Source organism: Natator depressus, chromosome 14 (assembly GCF_965152275.1).
Source record: "Natator depressus isolate rNatDep1 chromosome 14, rNatDep2.hap1, whole genome shotgun sequence".
Taxonomy (NCBI): domain Eukaryota; kingdom Metazoa; phylum Chordata; order Testudines; family Cheloniidae; genus Natator; species Natator depressus.
The window spans coordinates 481,952-506,020 of NC_134247.1; the positions used below are offsets into that span (position 1 = coordinate 481,952).

The window sequence follows — 24,069 nt, forward strand, 5'->3', positions numbered from 1 at the left end:
ACTAAATGCTGTTCTCTGCCACTGTCTTGTTAAAGAGGCCCCAGTTTAGGACAGTGGTTCATACTGAGCAAGGACAGGATCTTCCCTACTTTTCAGTATCAACTAGGACTGTAGGGGCTTCAGCCATAGCTAACAATTCATTATCCAGCCTGGTTCTGCAGTCACCTGCCAGCATAGCTGATTTTATTCATTACAAGTATGTCTGTGTCACCCATCACCGTAGTATCTGTGCTCGCTGTACTTTGCCTAGAGTGACACAGATGGCTCCCAAGCATAGAAGCTGTTTTTGACAGTTCCCCTGTTGAGTGAGTGTTGACAAGACTTTCTTTGTGAACAGCCATAGCATCCAAATTAGTGCTGCAGGTGGACACCTCTCTCCCAGGCTCCTACAACATGGTTAGTATCAATGTGTGGGGCAGATACAGATAGGCTTATGTTGTGTGACAAAATATAAAAACTGTTTTCAAAGGCTGTTACAGGCTCTAGTGTGGACAGAGTCTAACACGGTGAAGTGGGAGAACTCAGTCCTGGCTATGCCTAACCCCAGCCTTGGCTAGTTGCTTTCTTCAGACCTCATTGCTGTCAGCAGCAGAATTTCTGAATGGCCTGAGGGATTCTGTGTCTGTGACCCCCTTGTGCTTCCGAGAGGAGTAACACCACTCTCCTGAGAAACCAGGCCTGCTCCAGAAGAAGGAGCTGCACACAGATCACGCCCCCCTATTCCTGACAGCAGGCACCTGGGATTCCTTCGGACATGCTCATTTCCTAGGGCTGAGGGCTCCAAGGGCAGAGCCCTGCACATAGGCCATGATGGCGTTTTGCAGGAAACTAGCTCGTTGGGCCTCCTCTTCCCTCATCCTGGAGATCTCAGCCTCTTTCATCCTCAGCTTCTCCTGGAGAGTAGAGATTTCACTCTCTTTATCCAGCAGGGCCTCTCGGTGGTTACTTGATAACACTGTGCAGAAAGAACCATGTTAGCATAGGGAGTGGGTGCGTCCTTTGGCTCAGAGGGTCAGTACCAGGGAATAACCTGCTGTAGTGGGAGTATGCCTGTGGAGGCAGAGTGGTAACAGACACAAACAGCACAGACTGCTGGAGGCCTTTACCTCTAGTTTTATCTAATGGGCCCAACAAGACACTGATGGGGCATTTGTGTGCAGATGTGGTATCATGCTCATAGGACTGAGGGTCAAGAGACCTGGGTTCTATCCCCCCCCACTGTGTGAACTTGAGCAGGGCACTTCACTTCTGAGCCTCAGCCTCCCATCTGTAAAATGGGGATAAGAATCCTGAGACACTTCCGGGGGCTCCTGTGCAGTTTAATTCATCGCTGTCTGTAGAGCAACTGGAAGGCAGGAAAGAAATATGAGGGGGTATCATCAAGGGTAGCAGCAGGTACCATTCGGCCCCAGACTCTCTAGACCATGGAGCGGGACTAGAGATGACATGACACCTCATACTACTCCCTGCAGTCTGTAAGAAATATGCCGTATATAACCCCCAACCCCCACGTCCATCACCTTTCAATTGCCTCTCCAGGGCAGCAATCTTCTCTTTCAGCCCTTCCTGTGCTGTCCTTTCAGCCTGCAGGTGTCCAATCTGCTCCTGCAGCTCAACTCTCACTTTGTTCACCTCAGCCACCTTCTCCTGCTCCTTGCCGCTCAGGTCCTAGCATACACAGGACATGAGAGACCAGCAACCTCAGCATACAGTTCTGCATCAATTACTGCCCTAGTACCTGTTGTAGTTCCTCCATGCGCCTCTTGAGTCCTTCGGTTTGCAGGGTCATCTGGCTGACCTTGGCCTGTGCCTCTCCCACTGCCTGCTTCTGCTGAAGGCAGTAGTTCTGAGCTTCATCACGTGACTGTGTCATCAGCCGTAGCTTCTCTTCCAAGTGATCCAGGCGCTGTTGCTGTAAAACACAAGCACGTAGCTTCTCTGCCTCCTGTAAGAGGATTCTCCCCAGCCCAGGGTCACGAGCAGGGACTGGCCTAGCAAGTGTTTGGATGGGAAGCAGAAATTATGCAGTGTGTGGTGGCAGGGAGTCACCAAGGGACACGCCTCTCTTGAATTGAACAGGGACCAGTGCCTCTTTCTGATGATGGAGACAATGATCTGGTGGAAGGGCTGCCTTTTGGAGGAGTTGTAAAAGCAAGGCCCTAACCACCCACTGAAGATCCCAATGGGCATTTCACGGGATAGGACCGTTAACACCAGAGTCCTGGACGAGCCCCAGTTCTGGTATTTACATCCTATAGCCTGGGTTCATTTCAGTTTGACACAGCATTCTTCTTCACTTCCTGTCCTAAATGGCTGGGCAGCATTGCTATATCTGGTTATTCAGCTGCTGCATCCCACCTCAGACATCACTGCACTTATGCAGTGGTGAAGTGTGAGGGTGTGTGTGTGTATTTATAAGCTCATAAAGCATTTTAGCTTGGGATGTAAGGTGCTAGAAGAGGTCTGGATCCTGAGGAAGACTCCTGTGCCACACAAGGGGCACCTCACCTTGCGTGCTGGTCTCACTGTGGTTTCCACGGGTTTCAAGTCTAGAAAGTAACATTTCTTGTCCAACAGCAATAGCCATACAAGAAAAATTCTGCCGAGCCTAGAGAACTGCAGCAGCACATGAAGTCTGCAGAAACATAGCAGCAGAGGGATCCACTTGTCTGCCAGGACCTTGAGCATAAGCAGTTAGAATGACACCCTATTACACCATAGCCACTAATTCTGTATGTAACAAGTTGGAAGGCGCTGGGCTGCTGGGGATAGGGGTGATGGTTTTGAGACAATTTGGTATGGAAAGTGCTGATATAGCTTGATGCAGACATCTCAGGGTTACTCCCCCTCATGAGTCAGTCAATAATTAGGATAACAAGACCGAGAAGAACAAGTTACTGATCAGATATTGGAGAAAGACACATGTTGGAAAGACAAATCTGCTCCCACCTGCACAGACAGGCCCAGCAGCTGGGTCCTGGTCTTACCTCTTCCAGCCTGGCCTGGCCCCGGACTTTGCTTAACTCCTCCTCTGCCTGACCTCGCTCAGCAAATGCCGCTGCTTTGACTCGGCTCAGCTCCTAACACACACGACACACACATTCCTGCCGTGATACCATGCAGCTTCAGGCCACAGATGGGATAGGGCTAAAAGTGTTGCAGCAACCTCCTTTCCCTTAGGGGCAGGGAGCAAAAGGCATCCCCCACCCTGAGGCTGCCTGGGTCAGTCATTTGATTCACAGATCAAGCTTCAGGTGCAGGTGGGAATGCACCAGACACATTGTTCCAGGGCCAGGGAGCCACAGCCAGGATGGGCACGGGGGCTGAAAAACCTGATAGTCGAATCAAAATGAAAATAGAATATTTGATATAAAATCTATGTCCCTTCTCTCTCAGTCCCCTAAGGCAGCCCCTCCCCTGAGGTGCTGTTCTCCATGGACCTTAGCCCATAGACAAATACATCACTGCTGTAGGCAACGTTTAATTCCCCTGACTGCGTGCCCAAGCCCTGCTATCTTACCCAGTTTCTGATCCAGGACTCTGTTTGACCTAACGCCATCACTATCCAGTAGAAAGAGTTTTTGTTTAAATGGGAAATCAAATGAACAGATGCCTCAGTTCCCTTGTCTTCTCATCTTTGCCCCAGCCCCCACGCCCCACAGCACAGTGAGTGTTACAGCCCAGCAGTGGCAAATTTTGTAGAAGCCCCTTGTTAAAATATTGGCAGCACATTCCTGCCACTGCAACTCCACGACAGCCAATGACTCCCAGACACACATGCACCCGGACCACTCGCTCTCACCTCCTCCAGCCCAATCCGGGTGGCTTCCAGCCTCTGGATTCTCTCCTGCATGGAGTGCTCACTTGCCTCCATGTGATGTGTCATGTGATCCACCTGCAAAGCAGCAGGAGCCATTCCAGTGGGTTTCTGGCACCTTGTTATTCCTGAGATACAGCAGTCACCCAGCACTGAGAATAGCACACTCCTCTCTAGCCAGCTACTGGCAAGAGCAAACAAAGCTTCCTCCTTTCCCAACACCACTCTTCTGTGAGGCTCCAACAAAACTGAGCAGCAATGCCTTTAAATAGGAAGCCATAGCTCTGCATACAAATTCCCCCACATTTCTGGAGAAAGGGAGTTGGAGTCAACTCCCAGGAGCTCAGACCACCCTGTAGTTTGGTCCTGGACTGGAGCCAAACACCGGGAAAGGCCCAGGCTCCAGTTGGGATATGGGATGAGGTCTTCCTGAAACAGATCTCTCATGAGATTTCCACACACACCCAAGAACAGTTTGGAAGGTTTTAGTTTTGAGAGACCCAAATCCAATCCAGATCTGATCACAGCCTCCTCATCACTGCCTGTGCCAGTGGAGAATCAGTCCCCAAATCCCAGGGAGGAACTATTAATAGAGCTGGGACTCCAAGCACCCTGTATTCGCACCATACACACTACTGCAATAATCTTGGTCCAAAATATATTTTGTGAAGCATCATTTGAAAATACATAACTCACTAGTCAATATCATGGTAAAATATATGTAGCAACATTATACATAAAGTTATGAATTCCCCCTGTATGATGTTACTTGTTCAAAACCAGATAGCCCTGCCAGGGCCAAAGTTGTTAAACAGGCCTACCCTAAACAAAGCAAGGTGTGCTTACCTCAGTTTACATATAGGTAGTAAACAGAACCTTCAAGACAGCATGGGGTGGGGGGAGAGATTGGTAAAAATGCAAATTGTTTGGTTTCCTGCAAACACTAGCAGGATTTTAAAACAAAACAAAACAAAACCAACAACAAAACATGGGGCCTCCTTCACCACCAGACTGCAAGCTGCATGTCACCTCCTCACCATTTAAATAAACGTTACTTTGAGGGGTAACCTTCAGAAGAATCCATTACAAAGGTTCACTGGACTATAAAAGAAAGGGGCAGAAAATTCTTCTCTCTTTCACCCAAGAAGATAAAGAAATCAGGATCTTTGGGCTTCTGGAAGAGATCCTGACTGAGAAGGTCAGCCACTGTGGAAGACGGTGGGCGAGAAAAGCTTCTTGAACAATGCCTCAAACCAAAGCTTGCTAGATTCAGTTTTAGGCTTGTAGATGTGTATTTTCACTTTTATTTTCTTGTAACCATTTCTAACTTTATCTCTTACACTTGAACTCACTTAAAATCCTGTCTTCTTTTGTTAATAAACTTGTTTTACGATTACTCTAAACCAACTGTGTTTGCACTACAGTGAAAGTGAACTTTGGGTAATTTGACAAGCTGGTGGGTTTGATCTCCTTAAAGGAGCAAACAGATCTTATTACTCCTCTGAATGTTGCAGGAGAGGGGTGGACATTTCAGAGCACACAGGTCTGGGGAAGTTCAGGACTGGGGGTGATGTTGGGGTCACCTGTTAACATTAAACAAGTCTGATAAAGACAAAAGCATGTCTGTGATAACTGCAGGCAGGCTGTTGGATTCAAAACGGTTGAATCAGAGCTCCACAGCACACAGAACACCAAGTGCATGCTGGCTGTGTGCATGTCCCAGACAGGGAGCCACAAGTAGCAGAAACATTTTGAGGCACTCAGGTTATATATAATGCAACAGTGATACAACCTCTCACTGGTGTGAACTGCACCTAGAACATGACAAGAGCCGAGCACTGATCACTGGCCCTGAATTGCACAAATGGGTGTTTGAGACATTTTGTTGTTTGCTCCAGCAAAATATCTTTTTCAGGATAAAAATGATGACACCACAAGTTCACAGTTACTGCCCTCTGGAGACAGGATCAAAGGACAAATCTCTTTGACACCCCAGCACACTCCTGAGGGCTGCAGAACCTTGCTGGGTGGCCTAGCAGCAGGGTGCCCTGCAATTTCTCCTGCCAGGCTCAGGCCTCAGGCTGACTGGAAAGAGTTTCTATTTTTATAAATGGCCTTTTGTTCCCATGGATGAGCCAGAGGCTGCTGGATCCTCACCTGACATCAACAAACAGTCCCAGTAACTAAACCAAAGGGGTCAGTAGCCCAGAGGCCAGTGGGGAGACTTGGTTCAGTTGCTGCTCTTACCTCTTTCAGTCGAAGGGATTCCATATCTTCCAGGCCCTGTTTAAATCTCTTCTTCTCCATTTCAAGGCGTTCTGGAGGTTAAAAAAGAGCGGATTATCAACGAAGGTTTCCCCCTTGTACTCCACACCCTCACTTCACATTACATGTCTCACTACAAATCTTTATGCTCGGACTGCAGGGTCTGGCTCCCTAATAACTCAATTCTCTGATTCCCCCCAGGCCTGGCTGCCCAGCTCCTCCACTCACCCTCTGCCTGCACGACTCGCAGTTTCAGCTCTGCTGTTGTGTTTGTCAAATCTTGCTTCACCTGGAACAGCTGGTCCTGCTGGGCTTTGCACCTTCTCTCTAGCTCATCCACCTGAATGGAAATTACCACCATGAAGTGAAGACAAACAGAGCTTCTGCTTCCACTAGCACTGGGATGGGTGGCTGGCTGTGCATGGCCACTAGGCAGTGGGAGCATAGAAAAGGGTCTGGAAACCTTCACACACTTAGCAAAGTGAAAAGTATGTTGGGAATTCCCTATCTCCATCCCAAGTTTCAGCCTAGGCTTGCTCTCCTACCTGGTTTCTTAAAAGCAGGTTTTTCTCATTGGCAGCAGATAGTTGCTGGAGAAGGTTTGTTTCCCGATCAGAAGCTTCCTGCAAACGGAGCCCAGGATTAGGAAAGCCCATCCCAGACCTCCTGAGGCCCCACACCCCCATCCAATACCACTTCAAAATAACCCAAGTGCCCAACACCATCACTTTCTCCCACCCACAGTACAGATCATTCTCCACAGTCACTACTCTGTCCTTCACCGTTCACAGCAGTTCATATACGGAACCACCTGACTTCTCATCCCATCCAGCATCCCCTGATACCCCAAACCAGAATGCCACCCAGAATCTAATATTGACCAGCCCCCCATCCAGCCCACCTGTTTTTGCTGCCGGAGCTCCTTCAATTGGCACTCGGTCATGCTGGCTTGCTCCTGCTTTGTGGCACTCAGAAGCTCTCCCAGGTTGTGCACTTTCTGCTCAGACAGAGCTAATGCAGCTTCAGTCATCTGCAGTCTACACAACAGAAGGCACAGATGAGATTTTAATCTTTGTCCTCCCAAAAATACATCATAGTTCCAATGAATTCTCTACACTGGACAGTACAGGATATGCAGCAAGACACAACCTCACAGCAACATAGGAAGAGCCAGAGGATCAGCTTGGGGTCCTCCCAGCTCCATCTCTTGTCTCAGAGAAGAGCACCAGCTGCTTCAGAGGAAGGTGCAAGACACTCTGGAATTTGCAATTACAGAATAACTTGCTCATTGGGGCAGTTCCTTCCTACCCCTCATCAGTTAGTGGTTAGCTCAGATCTTGAAGCACAAGGACTTGTATCCCCTAATGTATCTGTATCACATCTAATGTTACTCATTATCCAGAGATACTGGATCCTTTTTCGCAAAAAGAAAAGGAGTACTAGTGGCACCTTAGAGACTAACCAATTTATTTGAGCATAAGCTTTCGTGACCTACAGCTCACTTCATTGGATGCATCGGGTGCCACTAGTACTCCTTTTCTTTTTGCGAATACAGACTAACACGGCTGCTACTCTAAAACCTCAATCCTTTTTGGAATCCTACTAAGCTCCTGGCTGCAATGAAAACTTGTGGCAAGAATTTGAGCAGACTAATTTTATATTGTGTAAGAGAAAGTTACTCACCTTGCAGAAACTGAAGTTCTTCGAGATGTGTCCCCCTGTGGGTGCTCTACTCTAGGTGATGGTGAGTCCCAGCAGCGTTGATTGGAGATCTTTGGTAGCAGTGCCTGGTCGGGACGCACGTGTGCTTTACAGATGTCAGGAATGGGTATATTATGTAGGAAGGCAACGGATGTCGACATGGCTCGAGTGGAATGAGTTTGAATGCCTTTAGGTGGCTGAATATTTTGGATGCGGTAACAGGATCTGATGCAGTCAAAGATCCACTTGGACAGGCATTGCCTAGAGATAGCTGTACCTTTCGATCTTTCGGTAATGGAGACAAAGAGTCGTGGGGACTTACGAAACAGTTTAGTCCTGTCTAAATAAAAGGCGATTGCTCGCCTGACGTCAAGAGCATGCAGAGTTGCCTCGTGAGGAGTCTTGTGAGGTTTGGATAGAAAGTAGGTAAGTATATCGGTTGGTTAAGGTTGAAGGTGGACATCACCTTACGGAGAAATTTAGGATGTGGTGTCAGGGTGACTATCTTTGGAGAAGATGGTGTAGGGAGGATAGGCCATCAGGGCGCTTATTTCTCCTACTCTCCTTGCTGACGTTATTGCAACTAAGAAAGCTACCTTCATGGACATATGAAGAAGAGAGGAGGTAGCCAAGGGCTCGAATAGAGGTTTCATGAGACCGCGAAGAACGAGGTTAAGATTCCATGTAGCTGCCGTTGGATAAATTTCCGGGTAGAGATTTTGTAGGCCCGTGATAAATCATTTTATGGTGGGGTGGGTAAAGACTGAGTAGCCTTCTAACAAGTCATGGAAGGTGGTAAGTGCCACCAGGTGTACTTTGATGGAGCTGAGCAAGAGTCCATCCTGTTTCAATTTTAGAAAGTAGTCTAGGATGTTAGGGAGGGTTACTGTATGGGGGTGTTAGGTGATTATATGAGCACCAGAAGGAGAAATGTTTCCACTTCTGCAGGCATATCAGTGAAGATAGCCAAGTCAGGTGGGGAGAGCGGCTGTTCGAAGAGTGAGCCCTGTGTATCCAGGAGCGGGGAGTTAGGCTCAGGTGCCACTGAGAGATCATACTGACTGAGAAACTGCTGCTTCTGCACCCAGGGCTGCGCTGAGCATGATCTGTGCTCAGGCGCATCACTGAGTCTGAGTTTTTCCGGTCCCGCGGGTCACTTGAAGGTGCCCTGCAGGGGGTCCACTGCTGGTGCCAGAGCAGCAGGCGGGCTCGGTGCCGACGTTCTTCACAGCACCGGGGCAGAGCACTGTCGTCACCGCGTCTGTGTTCGGTGCCAAGTGGACCGGTGCCGAGGAGACCTTCCTGGTACGGGAGATCGGGTCCCTGCCTCTGTGCTCCGCGGAAGCCGCGGCTGAGGCGGTGTGACAGCCTGAGGCGCCTGCCTTCTGCACTGTCAATACAGAGGGCAAGGATCTCGCAGGACACCCTTTACCCTTGTTAAAGTCTCTCCTCAGAGACTGTTGCGTTTCTTGCGTCTGCTCCTGAGAGGGTGAAGCCACGCTCCCAATTGGTTCAGATCTGGCCAGGAAATGTGAAGGAGAGGGTTTCACTTTCCCAGTTTCCGAAGGCGGCTGCAGAGATCTTTCCATTAATAGCATTTTAAGCTGCAGATCCCTGTCGCAACAAGCCCTGGTCTTGAGGCTCGTACACTGGAGGCACGTTGTGGGGACGTGTGTTTCGCCGAGGCACTTCGCCGAGCGTGAGTGCCCATCAGACCTTGGCATGGAGTCCTGACAGGAAACACTTCTTAAATCCTGAAGCCCCGGCATTATGAATTAGAAATGGCAGGGGAGAGTGTCTCAGCGGGAGACAAGCCTGAGGCGAAAAAGTTTGTTTTTTTTTTAAACTAAGTAACTAAACTATGTAACTATTCTAAAGGAAGGGAAACAACTGGGATGTTACTAGCAACTATTCCTATGTTCTTTGCAACTGTTTAGAGACCAGGGAAGAGAATCAGCACTGCCCCGAGTCAATCTTCAGCCGAGGACGGTTGAGAAGGAACCGAGGGGGGGGGGGTGGGATGTGCACGCTCAGGCAGATTCTAACGAGACCGCGAAACACCAGCTGAGCGCGTGCATCCTGACCAGGCACTGCTACCAAAGATCTCCAATCAATGGTGCTGGGACACACCGTCACCTAGAATGGAGCACCCACAGGGGCAGCACTCGAAGAACAAAATATTTTTTATCAGTTATAAATTTGTTGCCTTTCAATTTTGCTCTTGTAAAAAAGGCTGAATAGAAGCATCTGATTGTGATCACTGAGCTGTTTACAGGACACTTAGAGAACTTTTTCTTCAGTTGTTACAGTTAATTTATACACCAATAAGGGGCCTGAGTAGTTCCACTTATTCCTTCAACGTCCTGCACCATATATTGCATTTCTCAACAGTGAATTTCATGTACCCACTCACCTAGGTTGTTGGGTCCCTCTTCACTGTCTGTGACAACCACACCTCACCACACCCCTGCTCTGCTGGCAGAAGTCTGTAGTATAGAACTGGCCTTAAACACACACAGCAAATGGGCCAACTCCCTCCCACTCTGCAAAGAAAGGCTGCTTGTCCTCAACCCCTAGACAGCCTAGCCTATGTCCTCTCCTCCATACCAGCCCTGCACAACCCATCTCTTGCCTCCTGCCAGCTCTGCATGGCCGAGCTTCCCATCTACTTAACCACTCTCCAGTGATACCAGCTCTTGCAGCTCGTTTCTCAGCTTCTCCCACAAATGCACAGAATGTCCGTATTGTATCCATCTGTCAGGCCACAACCCACCCTCCCTCAAAACCCTGTACAAGATCCACTTCCACAGGGATCAATGCTGATGGGAAATTGCCAATTGACAGCAGTAAGGCAGGTGGCCAGTGGGGATCACTGACATGATTGTTGGATTCCCCCATCACTTCAATAGCTGAGAGTTCAGCTGATATTGACTTAAGTTTTGTGCTTATTTGTTTTTATGGTTTCTCACGTGGGAAGCAACTCTGATCCCTGATTTGCAAGTGCAGTTATTGTTGGGGGGAGGGCTTCAGGCACAGGCTTTACAACGTGCTCGCTTCTCTTGCGAGACCTCACACGCCACTCCTCAAAAGTGGACACAGCCACATGGCACAGACCTCTCCATCTAGGTCTGTCCAATGCAACAAGTTCCCAGGTGCCCTGGAAACTGACATGATTAGTGTCCATTTATCTCTCCAGCCTGCAAACTGCTGGGAGCCCATCCTCACAATGGGCTGCCTTGTCACTGTCCCCCTTGACCCACTCCTAAGCCCACCTGCTTGTCTGTTACTTCTTCTAGCGTGCAAGCTCTTTGGGGCAGTCACTGTTTACTACATTTGTGCAGTACCCAGTACAATGGGCCCTGATCCTTATTCGGACCTTTAGATGCTAACAAAATACCAACTGAAATAGTGAGCCAGGTACTCCCTCCTCTCTCCATAGCTCTGATCAATACAGCCTACTTCTCATACAACGGAATAACTGGGCAGATTCTTTCCTCCATACTTGGCTTTTAGTGAATTCATGACAGACTGCCGCTCATTCAGGGCTTCCTGTAACTGGCCAACTCGTGCTGCTGATGTCCTGAATTGGGAAAAGAAAAACATTAACATCCCGAAATGAAGACTTCCATCTCAGACTTCCCTCTGAGAACCTGATCTTTCCCCCTATGCGAGGAGGGAGCCAAGAGATTCACTGACCTGCTGCTCCTGGTTATTTCTTCTCTCTGTTTATCAATAGTGTCCATCAAATCCAGGAACTGAGAATGAGAAAAACACCAGTGACACTGTGAACTGCATAAGTTTGTGGCATTTAGACCTGCCTCTCCCTACCCTCCCTTTGGGACCGCATGGGGAGCAGCACCAGCTGATCTACTGAAAGAAGCCAAACTAGTGATCTGATGGGTGTCACCACCTGGCTTGACTAGGATCATTGATCAAAGCTAGTGTTCTGTCTCAGAGACTTTGTACCACAGGGAGGGAGAGGATGTGGAAATCACATGTATTAACAATTTCATAAACTGGTAAGTACTGAACTGTCCCAGTAAGAGAAAGAACAGGATGAATGGAAATGAAACCACTGAAATTCTTTGGCTCCCAAAGACAAGTGTGTCAACCAGGGGATGTTTCCAATGCATCTAATCTACCTACTGGTGGATCTGCTCCCAAGGGCAACCCAGTCCCAATCTGCTGTATGATGCCGTGTGCCTACTGCAAGTATGAACGCAGCATGTCAGCATGTGCAAGTGGCTCCTTGGGCCAGGATTCCTGGTACTGTGCTACTTTACAAAGACAATTCGCAGAAAAGCCAGCGTTCATGGCTGCCACATTCAAGCTGCTGAAGCATTAGGAGGCCACTCACCTGCTTAGCCTTCTCCTCCTTCAGACTAAACACTTCCTTACTGAGCACGCGTGTCCGGCTGTGGTTCTCAGCGAGAATGGTCTGGCGATCCTGGTTATGATCCATGGCTTGTTCTGACACAGAGAGAACTAGAGTAGATATGCACATTTCCATAGCAATAGAGCAGTGAGAGGTTCTACAGCAGGATGATACCCAGACCCCTGTGGGCTCCCCATGGACCCCCTTTAGGGAGACTGTTCCCACAATATGGGTGCAATGGATAGAGTGAAGGAAGTGTTCTGTGTTAAAGAAATAGCTTCCAAAACCCACAATAATGCAGCTCAGTGGAGGCTGCTTTTGGCAACTTCCAAACTGTACCACAGCCACTACGGGACAATACAAAGCCCCACTGAAGGGGGAGCCCTTCCCTGTTTACATGACACTCCAAGATTGCACTCAATCAAACCCAAGCATCTCCTTCCCTAGCTGGTCTCTGCAGGGCAGAACTGGAAAAATTCCAACATATCTCCCCTTAGCACAGTACAGCTCCCTGCAGTACCCAAGTTCAGCACAGCTCCTTCCTTACCAGTAGGCAGGGCCCTAAATGGCTCCTGTCATGGAGTGGGAGACATGGGGCTCCTCTGAGATAGCAGCAGCCCCATCACCATCCATATCCCTGTGGTGAGAAGAAGAATGCACACATCTTGCTCACACAACATTGGCCACATACCCACAGCCTTTAGGATGTCACTGGGGACGTTGTTCCCAGCCAGCTCCAGCCTCCTCAAGGTCTTGTTGCTGTGCAGACAGCTCAGTAACGCTCGGCCCCCCAGGAGCCCAATGTTATTCCAACGCAAATCTAGAGAGGCAACAAACCATCACCCTGGCAACTGCACCAGCACCATCAGGCCATATTGAATATATTCCTCACACATGGCACCCCTGCACAGTGGGTCAGCTCCCTCCAAGAGCCTCAGCATAAGCCACCAGTGGGTGTGGTTCACCCATCTGAGAGTGATGGAATGAGAAAGTGATGGGCAGTGCAAACATAAAGCAAATGCAACTTCATCTACCCTCTCAGCAACCTGCAGAAGGACCTGCAATAAACGCTGCACACACTGCTAAGTCTGCGCAAGTCTGCGCATTCTAGCCAGGCAAGCCTGCAGGATGTTCCCATCATGTCATTACTCAACAAACCCAAATTCCTTAGAGAGGCTGCCCAGCCCAGAAGCTTGCTTCTAGTCTGAAAGAAAAGAAACTCCCTGCAGAGAGACAACACAGCAGCAGCCTCTGCCCAGTTAGGGAGGGGAAGGGAAATTCTATCAAGGCTTCTATTTGAGGTAGCAGGGCATCTGCACAAACAAGCCCCAGGGCCTGGAATGAGATGCATGAGTCTCAAACCAACAGGACAGTCATAAGCTGGGGGGATGGCTCTTCTCATCTACCCCAAGGGTGGTGCTTCTGCACCAGGTACCCACATTTAGACTCTGTGCTTCCATTCCAGAGTTACTGGTTAGCCCCTGCTTATCTAAGTCATGAAATCTCTAGCGGTTTGCAGGGCTGCCACTGGCATAGAGTCTCTAAACAGCTCTGGAGTGACTGGAAATGGGGAGGCAGTGCCACAGGCAATGTTCCCTCTAATTTTTGCCATGCATGTGCAGAATGAATTTTGTTATGTGCCCCAATATGGAGGTGATGTGTGACACATCACCTCCATATTGGGGCACATAACAAAATTCATGCAGTGGGGCCAAGGGGTTTGGAGTGTGGGAGGGGGGCTCTTGGCTGGGGCATAGGAATGGAGTGCAGGAGGGTGGTGAGGGCTCTGGGGTGGAGCCAGGGGTGAGGGGCTCAGGGCTGGGGCAAAGGGTTGGGATGTGGGGGGTGAGGGCTCTGGCTGGGGGTGCGGGCTCTGGGGTGGGGCCGGGGATGAGAGGTTTGGGGTTCATGCTGCATCTCTCCCCGCTTCAGCTCCAAGCCCCTGCACAGGGCTTAACAGGCAGCTGCGCGAGACTGCGCAGCTTAGAGGGAGCTTAGGCCACAGGTACCACCTGAAAGTGGTAAAGAGTCCTGAGGAAGGGGAGTTGCTCTTACCCAGCTCCCGTAGGCTGGAATTGCATTTCAGGGCCAAGGCCAGCTCTCCTGCCCCCTGCTGGTTAATCTGGTTATTGCGCAGATCCAGCCACTGGAGGAAGCGGTTGGCTCCTAGTCCCTGGCAGAAGAGGGAAAAGCCCTCCTCCCACATTCCCAGGCTGTTCCACTCCAAAGTGAGGCTGAGGGGAAAGTTAAACAGGAGTCACAGGTTAATCTACATCCCTAGGAACAAGGAACAGCAAGAGGCTGCCTCAGCTTAGCTCCTATGGGGACCCAATCACAGGCCCACCCTAGCCAACAAAGACCAGACTCCAAAGAGAAGGGAAAAAGAAAAGGAGTACTTGTGGCACCTTAGAGACTAACAAATTTATTTGAGCATAAGCTTTCATGAGCTAGGCTCTCTCAAGTGTCCACCCCAGCTCTGGTCCAGCAGAGAAGGAAGCCCCCAACCCTCGCACCCACTCACCCAGTACAGAGTGGACAGACGGGTGGAAGTGACTTTACACCTCACCTTCTGATGGATTTGTTCTGCCTCAGGAGTTTCCCTAAAGCCTCAGCACCCAGAGCTCGCAGGTTATTCCCCTGAAACAAATACCGCAGGTGAGTGGCTTACCATGTCCCGTTTCATCCCGCCTGATACACAGGGTGGTGCCAAGGCCGAGTTGTGGTTATGATTTATCACATGTGGGTAACACTGGTCCCATGCACACTGCCCACTAAACCCGGGCTCTCCAGCCCCCGTGTGGAAATGCACAAATCCTGCCGGTGACAGTGCCAAATAGAAACAATGCTGCCTGGCCTTACTGTGCTGGGAAACACTTTCCACCTGGGGGAGCCAAATACCTCCCATATGGAAACTGTGGTGTCAAATATGATCGTCATTTACCTGTGATAAGAAGGTAGCCTCAGACTCTTGACATCTTGTGGCCATTTTGACTTTTCACCAGGAAGGGCTCATCTGACAGCAGAGCAAGGCATGATGGATGGGTTTGGGAACTAACTCAGAATGATACCATGTCCTAGCAGAAAGCTGTCTTTATGTTTTGTTTTGGTTTTTTTAAATAAATCTTTTGTTAACACTCTCCCCTGAGGACCTGTGGGAAGTGTGAACTATCCAGGGGCTCCAGATCCCACTGTTCTGCACACACACACACACACCCATAACTCAAGCTTGATTGTCAGTGTTGCAATGCATATGTGTAGGTAGTACTCAATCAGAACCCAGATTCTGCTTTGCTAGTATTTTTTAAACAATTTTGGGCTGTATACATAAAGGCAACATATGATAGACCCAGGGTAGATAGTCCCTTTCACATGCAATTCTGGTATAATAATGTGTTCAGCTCTCCATATCATGTTAATAGAAAGATATTGATAAATTGGAGGGACTTCACAGAAGAGCAATTCAGATAACCAGGGGACTCCCTCACTGATGTTGAAACATTAAAAGACCTAAATATGTCTAGCTTGACCAAGCAGTAGCTAAGAGGGAGACACACAGTAATAATTGCCCATGAGTAAGTAAAGATGGGCTAGTCTATATGAGAAAGTTGAACCAGTTGTAGGCAGTGTCTACATGATGAGCACCAGAGCTGTAGTGCCACAGTGCACACACTTTCTGCATTGATGGAAGGGTTTCTTCGTCAGTGTAGTTAATCCACCTCCCAAGCAGCAGTTGCTAGGTCAACAGAAGAATTTGCATCTACACTGAGGATTAGGTCGATTTAACTATAGTGCTGAGCGGTGTGAATTTCCACTCCCCTGAGCAACATACCAGGTGATCTAAATTTTAAGTTTCAGAGTGGTAGCCGTGTTAGTCTGAATTTTAAGTGTAGATCAGAGTGTAGTTAATGTGGGACTTTAAAGAGATTTAGTTAAACTGGTGCAAAAGGCTATGTGGACACACTTCGGATTAAAACAGATGTCATTCATAGTCAATTAGCAACAGTTTTAAAGTAAACTGAACTAAGTCATTATTAAACCAAAATAATCGTGTCCACAGGAGTTTGCACCAGTTTAAATGAATCAGTTTAAAAAACAATTTTATATTAAAAAGTATGCAATTTCTGCATGTAGACAAGGCCTTAGCAACGGATTACTAGGAAAACCTTCCCGCCCGTGAGTTCTACCAAGCAGTCTCCCTAAGAGGAGAACTGTGAGTCCCATCAAGTGAGGCAATTACAATGGACAGGCACCGCATTAGGACGTGTGAGACAGGGAACAACCCTGCACTGGTCCCTTCTGTTGGTGGCCTGCATGGGACCATCGGGTCTTTCCATCCTAAATTCCCATGAGATCTGCACCTCTGTGCCCTCCTCAGTTGCTTGGTGTTGAAGGCCAAGTCTTGTGCTAAGAGTTGCTCAAGTAAAGTCAAATAAAGTCACCTTCAAGTCCAAAGATTTTACTACGGTGTTGGAGCAAAGTCCATTCAGCAGCTGTCTGACCCCTGTGAAAGAAAAAAGAAGGTAATTTATATTTCACACAGGACTTCAACCCTCTCATGGACCTGAACATGAGGTGTCAGTAAACACCTCTTCACCCTGGCACTCCCAGTCAAGGAGAGGTAGCAACAGGGAGAAACTATTTCATTGACAAGTAACTTGAGTGCTGCTGGAAAATGCCAACCTGACCTGGAGACCTCTCTTTACACACAGACCAGCTGGAGCCTGGGTAGAGGCTTCTCACAAGCCCCGCCACTATGGTCACATCCTTGGCCTGGAGAACCCTCTTCTAGGAGTGAGGGGGAATGTCAGACTCTATGGCTTATTCAGCCCTTGGTCTCTGCTGATAGGGTGGTTTGTGTGACGTAGATGCTTCTCCTCGAGGATTTGGACAGAAATCTCACACAGCATTTGGCTGCTACTGACTTGGCCCACACTGAAACTAGTGATCTGTTCATTCCCTCCGGGGCACCTGGCATTGGCCACTGTTGGAAGACAGGATACTGGGCTAGATGGACCTTTGGTCTGACCTAGTATGGCCGCTCTTATGTATGCTCTTATGGAGAGGGTAAAGGCTCCAAGTCTCTTTTCCAGTCCCCTGAGCCGCCAGAAAGTAAATTCAGCATCTGCAGCTGCCAGCAATTCCTCTTGCTGCTACAGGGCTAATTCCAGCTTGGGCAGATGTACACTTGCTAGCTTTGATCAACTTAGCAAAGCTGCAGCAGCACTGGTGGCAGCGCAGGCCAGCTGCCCGAGTCCAGCCCTGTCAGAGAACTTCGGTATGAACGGAGGTGGCTACTCCAAGCCGCTACCCATGTGGCCCCAATTACGTTGCTATTTTTAGCACACAAGCTCCATCAAAATTACCTCATATATGTCTACGTGAGCTGGAAATTACACCACCAGCTGCAGTGTAAACATGCCGTATGAGTGGAAATGTATGACAGACAAAGGGAATGTGCTTCTGGCATATGCAGCAGGGCACCAAGGGAATCACCAAAGCACACAATCAGTTTCAAACAACCCTATGGCCTCATTAGTCCAGCACAGCTAGAGTCACACCTCATGTTCCAAATGCAAACAGCTTCCTCCCACCACCCCCTACTCCTTCCTCTTACTAATGTGGGCTCCTGAAGATCTCTCATCATGCTGTGCTCTACAGGGACAACGCAGTGGCAGAAACCCAGTTTTAGACTGTTAAGTGGTTGAGGCAGAGTATTCTCCATGGTGAGTCCCCTTTCTGCAGAAACCAGAAAGCTGAGCCCAAGCCTGACTGTACAGATCTATATTTAAGACATACTTTTCCGATAAAGCCTTTGCCTAACATCAACACCCACAAAAATTAAAAGCCCTGCATATGCATTCATACACCTTGGAATGAGGGATTGGAGAGTAAAAATATTTTCTGAGATTTGAAAGTTTCATCCTAATTGTGTTCAGCTTGTCCACCTAACTTTCACTAAGCATGAAAGCGGTGCAAGGAGTTTCTGGGGCTCAGATCTTTTATTCACGCTCACAAAATAGTTTGTATGTGGTCCTAGTAAGCGTCTCAGGCCCAGGCCCTGAACAGAACAAGACCCACCACCCACCTTGGCATCACGGGTTGAAACATATGAAGGAGTTTTGCTTTTGTGATAAGATTAGTTAAATAAGAATATATATCAGCTTTCAAAGCTCAAACAACTTGGTGAGGTAAAAAAGTAAAAAATGCAAACAGAACGTGTGGGTTCATCTGGGCTTAGATAATATTCTCTCGGAGACAGATTAGTTCATAGGAGTAAATGTAAGGCCAGGAGATTCAAACATACAAATTCCTATTAGCAAGAATCCTGGATCTAATTCCCTGTGCGTGGGGCTGCAGTTTTGCCCACAAGCACACATTTATTCACTCTCCAAAGCAACTCCCTTAAGATTAAGAATTTGACTTTCAGCGTGAGCCTGACTCCCAGATCTCATGGTTCAGAGGCATAGCACACATGCAAGTGTCTCAGTGTGGGCAAAGAGAGTCCCACCTTCTTCATTCAGCATGCAGTCACTCAGCATGATCTCCGTAAACAGGATCTCGTCCTGTAAAAGCTTCCCTAGAACTCTGCATGTGTCCACAGAAAGACTCTGGGTGGCAAAATCCAAGCGGCTTTGTCCTGGCCCCTCCCGGAGCTCATGTAGCTGCTGCAGGACTGTCTCCTGTGGCTGAGCACCACTCTCCTTACATAACTGAACATAGGCCTTTCGGAACTCTTCCATTGCCACAGCAGGTGCTAATGTCACTCCCTTCCTGTCCTCTGCATGACGAAGGACCAAGCTGGCCTCAGAGAAGAGCAGGGAATGCAGGAAAACCTGGTGAACAGGAAAGGCTTTACTGTGAAAGGCAAGAAGCAGTTATCTCTGGACTATCGTGCATGGTCCTAAGGTCTCTCATAAGCAGGACTGATACAAATAGTGCTCAGAGCCAGAACCAGAGCCATCCCCACCCTATAAACACCCACTTGGAGCCTTGCAAGACACCAGTCCCAACTCCACCCTCCCAGGATAGGGAGAAACTCACTACAGCCTCTTCTCACATACCCGTTGACTGTTACTGGGATACAGCCCCAACCCCTTACAACAGCCACCCCCTGCACCCTGTAACTAGGAAGAGTAGAGCATGCTGGGGATTGTAGTTCTGCTCTTCCCCTCTTTTTCCCCCTTCCTCCCTGCCCCAGTAACCAGGGGAGGAGGGCATGCTGGGAGATAGCACAGAGCCAAATTTAGAATGTTACATGGTGCAGCCCCATCTCAGTAGAGATATTGTCTCCTGCTGTACAGGCCCCACTGCTCCTCCCATAACATCAGTGTATGGCCAACCTCAAAAGATCAAAAATCATGACACAGACTAAAAAATAATTTTTTAAATCTTTTGATTTAACTCCCTGCAACTTCTCTCCAGTGTGTAAGTGAGAATTTCAAGTTGAAAAGTCAATGTTTAATTGTACACAAAAATGCACACCTCTCCCAGGCTGATCTGATGTAGAGGCCCCTCGCCCTTTCTTCACCCCTAAGACCAGGTAACTCCCCAATCCCCATTGCATATTATTCTTGATTGTCCCCAGACTCATTTCCTACCTTCCCCCTACATTTCCCTTTTCAACCTTCCTCCCTCCTCTGCCCCCTCTCATATTTTCCTGCCATCCTGCTGTAACCTCACCTTCAGACACAAAAAATCATTGTTATTTTAGAATATACTGTACAAGGACTATAAAATGGAGCTGAACAAAGACCACCGAAGAAAAATAGAGCACTCTCCCTATGGATCAGGTTTTCAAATGATTTTTCAGTGAAGATTTATGTGAACTGCAACGCATGTCTTTACATCAACCACCTTGCTAATTGTTGGAAAACGATCACCCAAGCAGAGCTTTCTACATCTCAGTACAGTGTTTATATTTTCAATCTTAAATATTATTTTTAAATAACCAATTCACTCACATTCAAAGCATATAAACAATAATTTTAAATAGTTTTCTTTGTATAATTTTAACTACAGAAATATGTTATCCAGTGATTACAATAAATTATTTACTTTTAAAATCTCATAATTGTCCAAATAGCTACAAATAATATATTTTTATTTTAATTACTCTTCCCTCTCACTGCACCAGGACTTCTCCTCTGCTGGGGACCCAGAAGCACTTCCCCCAACTATCCCCACCCGACCTCCTGCTGCCTCAGGAAGTGCAGCTGCTGGTCCCAGGCAAAGCAGTACTGAAGGGATGGAGGAGGAGTCAGAGAACAGCTCTGTCTGGGGCAAAGGAGAAGACCACTGCCCTAGAAGCTCTGTTGCAGGCTCCAGGACCCTGCTTGGGCCGGGCAGCAGCTGTTCCCAAGCTCCTCCCTCTCACTACCCCAGGACCCAGTCCTCATCTGTAGGGCCAATCCACACAGGAAGGAAGGGCTCAGTGGCAAGGTACATCTGTGTCTTCTTTCACAGAGCTCTGGCTGTTTTTCCAGCCCTGAAAAATCAAGGGAATGGAGGAGCTTCTTACTCCATTAGTAGAGTTCCTCCTGCAAGCACCACAGTCCTGTGATTCACAATTAATTTGCAAGAGTTAGCAATAGTGTTACATTCATGTGGCAACCACAGCAATTGCTCATATGGTGAAGCCCCAGCAAGAAAAAATTTGTGTATTATTAACTCTCTGACACAATACATGTTTTAGTCTTTGGCAGGAAGTTAGTTGCCCTGTCTCTTTTAGCTCTTATTTCACCTCCCCGTGCAGCTGTTCCAATTGCTCAGCTAGAAACATAAAGAACCAGTGCCAAGTGACCAGCAAGTGTTAGAGGAACCACAGCTTGGGAACTTCTGATGCTGAGCATCCAGCAAGCCTTAGCCTGCAAATCTCACACAGGAGCAGAACAGCCACAAACCCCAAAGCAAGGCAGGTGCTTAGCAAAACCCCAAGAAAGATGAACCCAACAAAGCCTATCACCACAGCACCACACATGCCCAACACCTACCTTCTGGACTCTTCAGGACAGTTATTTCCTGGAAGCTAACTATCCTGATATACAGATACACAGGGCTTGAACTGAGCCAACCCTCTCCCAAGATGCCATCTTTACTCTGCAGAGTGTCCGCTTTTTTTTTTTTTTTAAATTCTGTCAAACGTGAACGGAGCGTAAACTGATGCAGCAACAGCGGCCTCGGGCCTGGTCTACACATACAGATTTCATACCATTTTAATGATGTAAATTCGGGGCGGCGGGGGGGGGGGGGCAGAGGGCATTTTTTCTTTACTGAAATAGTTAAACTGTTGAAATCCCTATGTGGCTGTCGCCTCACTGTTATAAAAGTACCTAATACTCGGATCGTTTATTCCCCGTCACATGTGGAATAACGCACACCGGGCTAAGGACTTGTACACCGCTGTCAGCGCAGCCGCCCGAAGGGCGCCGCCCCCGGTAACGGCACCGGCAGAATTACAGCGGTGTCGCCTGAGCGCGCGTGGACGAGGCCTGCCGCGGTCGGCAGAGAGCCGGACACCACAGCTCCGAGGCCGTTAGCTGTCCCTGCCCACCTCAGAGGCGCGGCCTCAGTTCCCGCCCGCGACGCCGCCGCTGCGGTCACTGCTCTGCACGGCGGGGGAGGGGCTCGGGTGCCGCCAGGCCACAAACAGACCAGGGGGAGGGGGAGCGGCAGCCCGGCCCGCGGGCGATATCGCCGCCCACCCGGGGCGGGGACGTGGGAGCCCGGCCCGCAAACACCTTCCCGCGCCAGCCTCGCGCTCCCCGCCCCGGCGCGGTTACCGACCTCAGGCTCTTTCCGGGTGTCCCGTGGGCGGGGCTAAGAGGCGCCCGCTGACGGCTTCGTCCCGCGCGTGGAAACGGCCTCCCCCCATTGGCCCCCGTTCCCGCCCTGCGGCCCCGCCCGACGGCCCGGGGCGAGGCAGCGCGAACCACGGCTCCCAGCATGCACCGCAGATGGGACTGAGCCCGGAAACACCAGCGACTCACGTCCGGGGGCGGGTTCCGCTGCGGGACTACAGCTCCCATGATGCCGCGCGCAGTAGGCGACCCGCCCCCCCACGGGGTCGCTGCAGGATGGAGAAGCAGGCAGAGAGCGCGAGCGGCTTCAGGAAGGTGCGCGGCGCGGCGTGGGGGCAGCGCGGCGTGGCGCGGGGGCCGCCCCGGGCTGTACGAGGTGCCCCGCGCTAACCACCGGCCCGGCGCGGCGCTCTCGGGTCCAGCCTGGAGCGCGCCACCGCCCGCCCCCCGTGGCGCAGCGGGCCCGCGCTCTGTGAGCTGGCGCGCGCTTCCCGCGCTGTGGAGCAGGGGCCGCCCCGCCTCAAACCCCGCGCGGGCGGGCGCCGCCGTGGGAGGCTCCGTCGCCTCGTCCCCGGGCGCCCCGTCCCGCCTCCGCCCCGCTGCCGGCGACCCCCAGGCCCTCCCGCTCACGGCAGCGGCCGGTTTCCCCCAACCGCCTCGCCCCTCCCGCCTGTCCCTGCCGGGCGCGCGCTGTTCGCCACACGCCAGCTCTGGCACCAGGTGGGCACGGGCCGGAGCAGACGGTCAGGGCTTCTCTGGGGCCCCAGCCTGTGAACAACAGCTCCAGATCCTCCACCTTCCGCCAGCTCCCACCCTGGCCCCCTTCACAAAGCCGTAGGCACGGCTGCGACTCTGAAACCTGAGACCTCCTGCTTAGCCCTGTCCCCTCATCGTCGCCTCACAGAAGAGCCATTTCTGTTCTCCCTTCTGGTCAGTGGGCTGCTGTCCCCCCTGCCTTCATCTCACTCCCTTTGGTGCTCTCAGCAGCGATGCTCTATCGGCCAGTCAAGGCTGCTAGGTTGTGGCAGGCCTGGTAGGCTAGCACCAGGACCTTGAGCTCTAGGTGTGGCTTTTTGTGCTGCACGTGTAGTTTCGTTTTGACCTACCCACTGACTTTTCACTGGTGGTGATAGTCCTCTCTCCTTGTGGCTTCTGCAGGTCCTTCCTTCTTGCTGTCTTTGATCAGTTCATTTGTGAGTTCAATTTTGTTTAATGTGTCTGTGCAGATGATATGCAGATCTCTTTCTCTGCCTCAACCTCATCAACTTCTTGCCCCCCTTTAACTTTCTGTGCCAAAAACTGCCAAAAACTGCACCCAGAGTTATTGCCTAAGGTTTGGTGTCTGGTGTGTTCAGTCGTGGCCTGGTCTCCCAAAAGCAATCTGACAGAGCAGGGATCGTTTGAGGGAGATGGATAACTACAGCCTAGCCCTAAACTTAGACTTTACAACAACTTTTAAGATTTACCTTAAACCTAACTGAAAAGGTTGCACTGGAGTTTCTAAATCCCCTGTAGTAGGTGCAAACCAACCATGGTAGCACTGAGAATCTGACATTGACTTAACTGACTCACTGTGAAGAATAATGCAGAACTGTTTCCATGAAAGTAGCCTAAGGTGCAGATAAAGGGGAAAAGTGTTTAAGATTTTTATCAAGATGAAACCTTACAGATAGAAACCACAGCTTTGTGTCATTAGAAGCTGAGAATGGCAGATTTCAGAGACATGAAGCATTCATGTCGATTTAAGTTTTTACATCTTGCCGCCTGTTAGGAATAGGTTTCAGAGCAGCAGCCGTGTTAATCTGTATTCGCAAAAAGAAAAGGAGTACTTGTGGCACCTTAGAAACTAACAAATTTATTTGAGCATAAGCTTTCGTGAGCTACAGCTCACTTCCACTGCATGCATCCGATGAAGTGAGCTGTAGCTCATGAAAGCTTATGCTCAAATAAATTTGTTAGTCTCTAAGGTGCCACAAGTACTCCTTTTCTTTCTGTTAGGAAGAGAAACACTTGAGGGGATGTGTGTGTATGTGTAAGCAAATGTTTCCAATCACTGATTCTCATGCGCTGATCAGAAAAGGAAAGTTCTTCTCTCCAAAAACATAATGTGCAGG

The 24,069-nt window shown here is 49.5% G+C and overlaps 2 protein-coding genes across 4 annotated transcripts in view; one reads left to right on the plus strand and one right to left on the minus strand.

The window, feature by feature from the left end:
• On the minus strand, positions 1-22,055 carry LRRC45 (leucine rich repeat containing 45). 3 transcript variants are annotated; one of them, XM_074972155.1, is made up of 18 exons: positions 21,942-22,055; positions 18,667-18,991; positions 16,598-16,659; positions 14,725-14,795; positions 14,214-14,392; positions 12,850-12,978; positions 12,141-12,253; positions 11,480-11,538; positions 11,286-11,363; positions 6,984-7,119; positions 6,628-6,705; positions 6,311-6,422; positions 6,065-6,135; positions 3,803-3,895; positions 2,988-3,080; positions 1,739-1,912; positions 1,521-1,668; positions 1-955 (listed from the first exon to the last, which is right to left on the minus strand). In XM_074972155.1, exons 2-18 carry the CDS (start codon positions 18,896-18,898, stop codon positions 759-761), a joined length of 2,025 nt encoding a protein of 674 aa, XP_074828256.1. In that variant the 5' UTR covers positions 18,899-18,991; positions 21,942-22,055; the 3' UTR covers positions 1-758. The 3 variants fall into 3 exon arrangements, with proteins under 3 accessions (XP_074828256.1, XP_074828258.1, XP_074828257.1); XM_074972157.1 differs by lacking the exon at positions 21,942-22,055 and adding an exon at positions 21,709-21,822; XM_074972156.1 differs by lacking the exon at positions 21,942-22,055 and adding an exon at positions 21,149-21,277.
• Positions 21,879-24,069, plus strand: part of CENPX (centromere protein X) — an 11,509-nt gene continuing 9,318 nt past the window's right edge. The window contains exon 1 of the mRNA XM_074972162.1: positions 21,879-22,270. Within this exon, the coding sequence (XP_074828263.1) occupies positions 22,112-22,270 (159 nt within the window). The 5' untranslated portion in view covers positions 21,879-22,111. The remainder of the gene's footprint in view (positions 22,271-24,069) is intronic.